The 10,355-nt window shown below is 48.4% G+C and overlaps 1 protein-coding gene across 1 annotated transcript in view; it reads left to right on the forward strand.

Annotated features, from left to right (window-relative positions):
• IGFN1 (immunoglobulin like and fibronectin type III domain containing 1) overlaps window positions 1-10,355 on the forward strand; it is a 40,906-nt gene that overhangs the window by 8,882 nt on the left and 21,669 nt on the right. Inside the window, exons 3-10 of the mRNA XM_015650404.3 lie at window positions 1,785-1,853; window positions 2,670-2,792; window positions 4,885-5,024; window positions 5,564-5,663; window positions 6,425-6,472; window positions 6,992-7,037; window positions 8,090-8,264; window positions 8,484-8,682. Coding sequence (XP_015505890.1) covers window positions 1,835-1,853; window positions 2,670-2,792; window positions 4,885-5,024; window positions 5,564-5,663; window positions 6,425-6,472; window positions 6,992-7,037; window positions 8,090-8,264; window positions 8,484-8,682 — 850 coding nt within the window. The 5' untranslated portion in view covers window positions 1,785-1,834. The remainder of the gene's footprint in view (window positions 1-1,784; window positions 1,854-2,669; window positions 2,793-4,884; window positions 5,025-5,563; window positions 5,664-6,424; window positions 6,473-6,991; window positions 7,038-8,089; window positions 8,265-8,483; window positions 8,683-10,355) is intronic.

The following is a 10,355-nucleotide window of genomic DNA, read 5'->3' on the forward strand; positions in this document are numbered from 1 at the left end:
CATGAAACATTTGCAGATTAGGGAAAGGCCTTGCAGCTGAATTTGGACCACGTTGTGTTTCAGGGCAGCTGCTCCTCAGCCCTGCCCAGTGTGGAGGAGTCAGGAGCAGTGAGGAATAAATGCAAGTGTGATATAAACAGAGCTTAGGGGAAAGAAAACAGATAAATAATAAACAGAGCAGGCTGGTGTCAGGTCCTCCTGTTTGGTGAGTGCTGTAAGGATCAGACATTCCAGCTCCAGGAGTGGTGACATGTCCAGGAAGACACAAGAAGCAATAGGGGATTATGTTTGTTGTTAATAGGATTCAGTAGTGTGGGGGACAAGTTAAATCCATAGGAGGGTGATCAAGAGCCTCTCAAAATCCCAGCCATTCACTGTGCCCTGGAATCAGCTTCTTTTCAGTTCAGTTTTGTGTCTTTTCCTTCCCACAAGCTCCTCATGCCCTTCATTCCCGAGTTTTAAGACATCTCCCAGGGGTTTGCAGAGCTGTGTGATGCCAGACCAGCAGCACACAGCTGAAATGCAAACCCCTGGTGGTGCTGGGGGCAGCTGAGGTCAGAGCAGGCCAGGAGGGGACAGGAAAGAGGCTTTGGCTGGTGCTCACAGCCTCTGCTCTTCCCAGGGCAGCATCTCCAGGGAGGCTCACAGGGATGTCAGCTATTGCTGGGGTTTGTAGAGTGTGCAGAGCCCCAAAACAACATCTGTGGTAAGGACAAAGTGGAGCCAGTGATTTTTTGCAGGGAGGTGTTTGTGGTTCTTGGCAGCTGCTGAATAATGACAGGAACAATTTTGGTTCAAAGCTGACCCAGGGGTACTGTGAGTGAAACTCTCTTTGGCCTGGCTATGGGATATCCAGCACTAATTATTTTAGTTCACTAAGTTTACCTTTAGCTGAAACCAGTTCTCACCCAGACAGTGCAGCTTGGAGCTGAACAAGGAGATGTTGGGGTCATCCCCTGTGTTCTCACCAGGAGCCAGAGCTCAGCTGGATGAATGCTGCTGCTGCAGGTGTGCTCCCAAAGCCCCTGTGCATTCCCAAACTGATGGAAGCTGCATGTTCCTGTGTCCCTGTGCTGCCAGGAGTGCAGAGGGTAAACAGAGATGCAGCACTAATGCCACAGGCAATCCAATCCAGTTGCTCTTTCAGGGCTGCAGTAACTCTATAGTTCCTGAGCATCTCTCACATGACAGAGAATCTGCTTTCCCAGCTTGCTGCAAGGCAGGAATGTGTTACATTACACATTGTCCAATTTAAAATACAGAGAAAGAGACTCCTTTGGCAGAAGATCCCCTGAGTGATCCATAACAATAACTCCTTAATGCCAAACTCACACCTCACCCTTCCCTTCTAAAGGCTTCTTGTCTGCTCTCAGGTCTGTTGCTAATTTAACCAAGCTGAATGGGATCAGGATGTACCTTTGCTCCATGCCCCAGTTTAGGCATCCTTCTCTGTGGTTTTCTTCTCAGCAACTGCTCTTGCTATCCATCAGAGCCCACCACGTGAGTGCCATGTGGTGAATGTTTGCCTGAAACACGAGAGGAGGTCTTCAGAGGAAAGCCAGGTGACACAGGGGGATGCTACTGGATGTGTGCATTTTCCATCCAGCCCTGCTAATCATCCTCAGTTTGTGTTGGGCATGGCAGGCTGGTGGGCAGGTCTGTCTCCTCTTGGCTGCAAGGGTGTGGCAAGAGAGGAAGGGCAAACTTCACTAAAGGCAGCAGTGTTAAGGTCTGTCCTTCCCCTTGCAAACTGTAAATAATGAAATGATTTGTGTTTTCCAAAGGAGAAGGTGTAATCTGTTTGTGCTGACCCCAGAAGGCTGAGCAAAGCATCATGAACAGCCACCAGCCAGGTGAGAGGGCACACACAGCTCTGGGGAGCTGCCTCTGGAGTGGCACCACATGGGGTATTGTGAGGGCTCCAGGAAATCACACACAGACACACAGGTTTGCTCATGAGGCAGAGAAGTCCTTGTTTTGGGGTTTCTCAACCCATTTATAAGGTGTTCTGATTGCAGGTTATCCTGATTGACAGAAGGAACAACACCTCCCTCATCCCATTGGTGGGACAAGAGAGAAAACACTCTCAGAACATCTGTGTCATGTTTTGGGAAAGTAAAACCTTGTTTACACCAACAACCCTTGAGAGGGAACAGTTCCCAAAAGGCTTTTCCTTGGGAACAATCAGCCCCTGAGAGCTTGAAATTCTCTCAGGTTCAGAAATCACATCCATGGGAACCCCCAGGAATAACCTCAGCTTGCTTCTCCAGCTTGGAGATGGCAGGGGCTGATCCTCCAGCTCTGACTTGGCAGATTTTGTGTTTGATTCCTCTCTTTGACCAGGTTTCTCATGCCACATTTTGTATTTGGAACAAGAACTCTTGCAGAGCTTTCCCTGCCCAAACCATTGCTGGAGCTGTGAGCTGAGGGGGTCCTGCATTAGGAATTTGCAGAATTTCCCACTTGGACACAACTTTGGCAAAGCCAGCACAAAATCCCAGAGCCTTGGGACACATTTACAGCCTGTGGCCCTGGAATGGGTGGGACCTTTGTGGTGCAAGAGGAGCTGAGCAGGAGCAGTTGTTGCTCTGCAGGAAGCAATGCAGATGGAGAGATTCTTTCTGAAGGACAAACATGTCAATTTAATGTATTTTTCCTTGCCTTTCTAGTAAAAATCTTCAAGAAATCTTCTATCCCAGGAGTTGTTGTCACTCAGTTTGTGAATGATGTTCCACAAGGATGCAGTACACCTGATTTTGAGAAGAAACCACTCACTCTGACACTGCAGGAAGGTGAGACTCTTGACAAACAGGCAGAGCCACGGATCTGGAGGTTTGACTCCATGTCCCACCTATCATGATTAAATCAAGCTAGTTTCTAAAGTGACTTGACCACAAAGAAAGTGTTGTGTGGGCCAAAGTCTTTGTTCCACTGCAGACAATTCCATCAGCACTCACAGAGGTCTCCTGAGCTGTCACTGTGTTTGCAAGACCATAACTCCTACGTGTACAGCAAATCCAGTGAGTTCTGCAGGAAGATTTTTTGTTTTCCTGTTGAAAGAACTTGTGTTCTCCACTAAAATCAGCTGCTTTTTAAAGTGGGATGTGCTGACTGCAGGTGCTGTTTAGGCTACAGCCCTTCCAGTGCCTACGAGGGCTCCAGGAGAGATGGACAAGGGCCTGGAGTGCCAGGACAAGGGGAATGTTGATACTGGGAAGAATGGGATATTGGGAAGGAATTCCTCCCTGTGAGGATGGGGAGGCTCTGGCACAGGCTGCTCCATCCCTGGCAGTGTCCAAGGCCAGGCTGGACAGGGCTTGGAGCAGCCTGGGACAGTGGGAGGTGTTCCTGGCAGGGCAGGGGTGGAATGGGATGGACTTTGAGGTCCCTCCTGCCCAGGCCATTCCATGGTTGTGTGGTGATTCTGGAAGGACCAACATAAGGATCCTGCCCAGAGCACAGAGCAGGCAGCTGATGAGCCAGGAGCTCAGATCAGTGAGGAGCCTCCCAGAGGTCTCTCTGCACCTGCAGTGAGTCCTTCGTTCTGTTGTGGTGGTGGGGATAGCCTGAGAACATCATCTGGCACCTCTTTCCTGCCAGGACTGAACCAGCAGCTTGGATTTTGGTGTTCCACACTCCCATGTGGAATTCCAGGAGCCACTGAAGCTTTTTGAAGGAGCTCGGTGGCCTCTAGTGGAACCTGCCCCTCTTCCTCCTCCTCCTCCTCCACCTGCACCTTTCAGGCACTGCCCAAGGGCCCTGGCTATGTTTTCACCTCAGTTTTCACCTGTCTCAGTTTTCACCTGTCTCAGTTGTTTTCCAAGTTGCTCCATTTCCAGCAGGTTCTCTGCAGTTCCCACACAGCTGTTGGTGCACTCAGGTCGGTCCCTGTGATTCTGGGTCCCTGCACAGGCACTGTGAGGACCTTTAATTCTGTCACAATCACTGCTCAGAGCTGCTTCTCCTGCCTGGGGGGCCTGGGACAGATGGAGAACATGGCAAAGTGCAGCCAAGGTGGCCAAAATGTAACACAGGGATAATCAGTGGAATCAGACTTTAATATTAAAGAGATATTACTGCAGTATCAAAGGCTGGAAAAGGCCTTTTGATAAGGATCTGTTGGCAGGAACTTGTTCCAAGAAAGGTATGAGAAATATTGCCAGACTCTCCAGGGAGAATCTTTAACAGTGTTGGTCACCTGAAGGCCAAAAGTATTAAAAAATAAGAGAGAGTGATCATTTCCACCCTGAGGTGTTTCCATGGATAACTCACCTCCCTTTCTATTCCCCCTCACCCTCACAAGTCACTCCTGACCCCATTTCCAGTGTTGCCCGTGGTTTTGGAGCCTTTTGGAGAAGAGGTTTGCACAGGGCAGTGGGAAGCTCTCAGACATTTCTGTGGTGGGCTGCAGGGTGCTGGGGTTCCTGGGGAGTGGGATGAAGGACAGGAACCCCCTTCTCTTCCCCTCCCTTGTCTCAGCAGAGCCTGGTGGGTTTGGGGTGCAAGGTGGTGCCAATTAAAGACTGGAGAAACAGTGGGATTTTATAGAGAATAATTGTGATGAGAAGGGGTTTGGACATTTCATAGGTAAAATGCAAGTTTGGATTAAATTTGCTGTTGGGCTTCTGATTTCAGTGATGGTCAGAGATGTCAGCAGCCACATCTGGCAGGTTAATGCCACATTTTAAAGGCCTTTTATGATTGAATACAGGCAAAACATGAATTATTGGTGTGCAAAAGAAAATGTTATCTTTTAAGAATGTTTCTGCATTAAATAACAGAAATTACTCACTCTGGGAATCACTCTTGATAAAATAAGGGCAAGGCCTGAGAGTCCTCATGTTCAAGCCTGTCTTAAATAACTAAATTCTTGTCTCTTCAAAGGTAAAAATGCCATTTTCAGAGCTGTGGTCAAAGGTGTCCCAACTCCTGAGGTGAAATGGTCACGTACACGGAAAGCAATGGATGATTCTGCCAAATACGAAATGTCCTTCAATAGTGCCACAAATGAATTCATTCTGCAGGTAAAGATCAAATATTTCAGAAAGGATTTGTGGAACTGAGAGGAATGCATAGGAAAAACCTGCAGTGGGATGAGGGGCAGCTCTGATCTCTGATCTCTGCTCTCTCTGAGCAGGAACAGCACCCAGGGAAGGGCTGGAGCTGTGCCAGGCCAGGCTCAGGCTGGAGATGAGGGAAAGGTTCTTCCCCCTGAGGGTGCTGGCACTGCCCAGGCTCCCCAGGGAATGGGCACAGCCCCGAGGCTGCCAGAGCTCCAGGAGTGTTTGGACAAGGCTCTCAGGGGTGCCCAGGGTGGGATTTTGGGGTGTCCTCTCCAGAAGCTGGACTGGATGATTCCTGTGGGTCCCTTCAGGCTCAGGGTGTTCCATGATTCCACACACCCCCAGCTCTCAGATAACACAAAGATGAGCAAACAAAGCTTTTTAGAGCCCTCCTGGGAGCAGAAGAAGCCTCTGAGGTGGCACTGAGTAGCTGCTTTATGGGAAGCTGGAGGTGAAGTGAGCCCCAGACCTTTCTGTGAGCAGTTTCTGTCCCTTTGCAGATCAGGAGTGTGGTTGTGGATGACAGTGACCTGTATCGCTGCTGTGCCATCAATGCCTACGGAGAGGCCTCGTGCTCTGCTGGCCTCAGGATCATCCAAGGTAGGGCTGGCAGCTCCAGGGGCCCAGGCAGGGCTGTGTTGTTCCCTGCCTTGGCTCTCCAGCATTCTGTCTGGTTATTCTTGCTGTGGAGGTCTGGCATCCCCCTCATTGAGGGCTTTTTGTGGCTCCCTGGCATTGTGAGCTTTAAGGCAAGGGGGAAGAAAGTGGAATTGTGCTCACTGGTCCATAATCAAACACCCTGGATTTGGTGCTGGACTGCCTCAGTCTTTTCTTTATGTTGTTGAACAAATCAGTCCTTTGGCAGGGATCCATCCCTCTGCAGCTGTCTCTGGACCCTTGGTAGTCAGTGCAGAGAAATGGGCACTTTGTGGTCAGATATAACTGATATTCCTGGAACCCACTCGAGCAGAAGATGGGTTATACTGGAAGTGTCCAGGTCACCTCTGTGCCTCTCAAGTCAGTTTAGAAGGCACCTGTCTGCAGCTGCCATTTCCACCCTGGCTCCCAATCTCCAAAACAAGGTGTTGAGATCTCCTCCCATTGCTTGTACCATAAAACTGTGGGGTGAAAATGCTTTCCTTCTCTGTGTGGAGTCTCCAGCAAGCACAGAGCCAATGGCAATAGAAATATCACCTTCATAGCTGGAGATTACTGGGGGTAAATGTCAGATTGACAAGGAAATCCTGTAAAACTGGGATTCCCTCTTGATCCCACAGATACAGTGACTCATTGGCTCAGTGCTGTTAATCTTGTTCATCCAAAGGCTTCTTTTCCTTCTGTTTTCTTTTATAAATGATCAGTTGGCTTTAAGAGGAAGGCGAAATATGTTCCTGTTCATGCTGCTGATGGTAAGTTAAAGATCTATTTGTGTATTATATTACTGGGGGGGCAGAGTGAATAATCCTCTGCCACACTATTGCTACCCCAAACTTGTAAAGACTGGAGTAAGAGGAGGATTAATGAGCATCTAATGTTCTATCTCTGCTTGCTCTTTACCTTTTGCTAAAGTGAGCATTTTAGACACCGTTTTGGGCTGCTCTGATTGCTGATTGTGGAATCATTAGGGAAGGAAAGGGGATCTGGGGATGTTAAACACATTGGGATCAAACTTGTTAACATGGGTGGAAGCAGTGTGTCTCTGGAGGGAAGCCCCTTAGGGAGAGCTGAACTTCCCTGGCACCCAAAGGATGAACATGACAGTGAGAACAAAGTAAAGTTTTTGGTAAAGTGTGAAACAAACACCAGAGGAAAGGCCTGAGCAGGATGACCTGCTGTCAGTGGCTATTCTGCATTATCTGTGTGTTGCACAGAACTGGGGATTTTTGTTTTGAAGCAGCTGTTTGTTGTTTCCCCCACTCTTGTCACAGAGCTCAAGAAGACACTCCTGGACTCCAAGAAGCTGCTAAGGAAGAGGTAAAGCTCTGGAGTGAGGACATGCTCCCACTTCTGGATGTTTCTTGGTGGTAGGGAACAGCTCCAGAGACCTTCAGGGCAACACTTCTTGTGTCCAGAGTTGTGGTGAGGCCAGAAGAGCTGGGCACTGCCATTGGGCTGAGATAAACACACAGCTCCACCTTCATCTGGAGCCTCTGCACCACAGGGCTCTGACAGGGAGGCTGTGTTTATTTCTCTGTTCCCCTGTGTGTTTCTCTGCTCCCCTGTGTTTATTTCTCTGCTCCCCTGTGTTTCTCTGCTCCCCTGTGTTTATTTCTCTGTTCCCCTGTGTTTCTCTGTTCCCCCGTGTTTCTCTGCTCTCCTGTGTTTATTTCTCTGCTCCCCTGTGTGTGTTCTCTGCTCCCCTGTGTTTATTTCTCTGCTCCCCTGTGTTTGTTCTCTGCTCCCCTGTGTTTATTTCTCTGTTCCCCTGTGTTTCTCTGCTCCCCTGTGTGTGTTCTCTGCTCCCCTGTGTTTATTTCTCTGCTCCCCTGTGTTTATTTCTCTGCTCCCCTGTGTTTATTTCTCTGCTCCCCTGTGTGTGTTCTCTGCTCCCCTGTGTTTATTTCTCTGCTCCCCTATGTTTATTTCTCTATTCCCCTGTGTTTGTTTCTCTGCTCCCCTGTTTCAGCTCATGAGCATCTTGCTGTCCAAGGACAGCTCTTCATGCCCTGCTGGCTCTGGGTGCCCAGGGCTGAGCTCTGCCTTCCCTTCCCAGCTGCAAGCTCTAAGGATTGCTCTGATAATGATCTTTGTGCAGAATCCTGAGCTGGGCTGCCCAATTACCTGGCCTGGCCAAACCGTGTCAGAGCCTTTGGTGATAATTCAGCAGTGTGGAAGTGTTCCCTGGCACCATTTAATTTGCATTACAGATGCAGAAAACCTGCCCTGGAAGGGTCCCAGTCTTTCCTGCCTGCATCTCCAGGGCCAACTGAGCTACAGAATGATGGGGAGAGAGGAAAGAGAATTAGGGATAGAAAAGCATCCTGTTGTCTGTGAAAATGTCTGAATGTTTCCCCCGTGGTTCTCAGGGCTGCAGCACCAAAACCAAAGCCCCTGGACAAAGAAGCTGTATGGCAGCTGCTGCTGCATGCAGATAAGAGAGATTATGAGAAAATCTGTATGAAATATGGAATTGTTGACTTCCGTGGGATGCTGAGGAAGCTGCAGGAGATGAGGAAGGACACAGAGAGTGAACAAGACAAGGTAAAATTAACTGAAAACACTCGTTTTTACCAAACTGCAGCTTCTGAAAGGAGGCTAAATCTTCCTAAATTGCTTTGGAGATGAAAATTTTGTTGTATGGCAGTGATTTATGACAATATTTTAAAGAAGTTCCACTTCTTTACTCATGCAGGTGAAAATGCTGATGAATCTGTCATGGCAGCTTTATCATTTACTCGGTTCTTCAATATTTCTTTGCAGTTAATCCACAGTCTCAAAAACTTTGAACACATCAGAGTCAACAAGGAGGGAAATGCTACCTTTAGTCTGGAGATGGAGCTGAAAAACAGCAACAGCAACGTTTACCTGCTCAAGGTGAGGGGGATGAGCTGGGCAGCAGCAGCTTGGAGCAGCCCCTCAAGTGTTCCACAGGAAAGGTTTCAGCTGCTGGGCAGTGGCTGTGAGCAATAAATGCCTTAAAGTTGTCTGACTTCTGCAGATCCTTGCTTGCTCAGGTAGCAGCATGGCTGTGGTCTGGTGGTGAAGATCTGTCTTGGTTTGAGAAAGGCAGGGGTCTGCTAAGGAAGGCAGAAACTTCCCTTGAAATAAATAAAAATGTAAACCACCCACTCCCCCTGCAAAATATTGTAATCTTGACATTAAGATGCTTTCAGGCAAAGATACAGGAATAGGAATAACAGTTCTTTACCAAGGAAATGAAAATAAAAATGTAGTAGTACAAAAAAGAAAACTTAAAAAAAAAACCCCAAAAGAACAACCAACAACCCAGTGACAGAATACAACCTGCCAGCCTGTTGGTCAGGGTGTTGGTAGCAGTGTGATTGAATGGTGGCTGCAGTCCTCCTGGAGTGACAGATGTGGTTCTGTTGGAGCAGTGATCTTACAGAAGGGTGTATTTTCCTCTGAAGGTGCAGTGCTGGTGTAGATGGGTCTGGTCTCCTCTGGGATCCAGTGGACAAAGGCTGCTTGTGGTGTTTTGGGTCTCCAAAGAGATAGAGCTGGAAATGCTTGGCTCCTTCCCCTGGCTGGAGCATCTCAGCATGGGATGATGGAATTGTATCAGCCATGCAGTGAGACTCCATGGGCCATGGACAGAAGAGATCCCCCTGCAGGGAGGATGGGTCCTGGAAGAGACAAAGAGCACTGCCCCAGTGGGTTTCAGCAGATATTAATAGAATAAATTAGAATGCAAGTTCCATCTTGCATTGCAAGCCAAGCCAGTATCCCTGGGGGTTTGTAGATCCAGGTATGGAGCATGCAGTCAATTACTGACATCCTTGTGTCTTCAGGAAATTCATGGAACAGTTGTGTTGGAAGGGACCCTAAAATTCATCCCACCCCCTGCCTTGAGCAGGGACATCTTCCACCATCCCAGGCTGCTCCAAACCCATCCAGCCTGGCCTTGGGCACTGCCAGGGATCCAGGGACAGCCACAGCTTCTCAACCTGTGCCAGGGCATCACCACCCTCATGAGAAAAAGCCATTTTCTTATATCTAAACTGACCCTCCTTCAGTTCAACACCATCACCCCAACAGTGTCTTTAAGGCTGCAGAATTGATGCTGTTTCATATACATTTTATTCACTTTTTCAAGTGTGTTCTTGCACTGTAACTCTCTCTGTGAATGAAGATCTCAGGGTTGTAAAACATTCCCTCTGCACCCACAGTGCCAGGGATGGGACTCACAGGTGCTCAGTGCTGGGCATGCTTTTCTGAAAGGTAGTTTTTAGTCAAATTGTGCTTAGAGGCTTTAACCCAGGGGAAATCAGAATGCCCTGAAGGGGAGGACAGAGTAACTTTGAATCCCCTGGATCAAATATATCACATAAAGTCTGTGAGCCACAATTTGGACAATGTAGCCCAAGTGTGCTCTAGAAAGTGATGAACTCTCCTGCTCATCCAGCCATAAGGATACTGAAATCTAAGCCAAGAAAGTGCCTTGTCTTTGTAGCTGCAATAACTGTATTAATGAAGCTTTAGACTCTGATGTGGGTAGCCAAGAGCTGTTGCTTTGCTGAGTTTCAGAACCTGGTGGCCTGCTCTGTGCAGGATTCACTGCCCAGACCTCTCCTCTCCCTCTCCTCTCTCCTCTCTCCTCTCTCCTCTCCCTCT

The sequence above is a fragment of the Parus major genome, chromosome 26, assembly GCF_001522545.3.
Source record: "Parus major isolate Abel chromosome 26, Parus_major1.1, whole genome shotgun sequence".
NCBI classification, from domain to species: Eukaryota; Metazoa; Chordata; class Aves; order Passeriformes; family Paridae; genus Parus; species Parus major.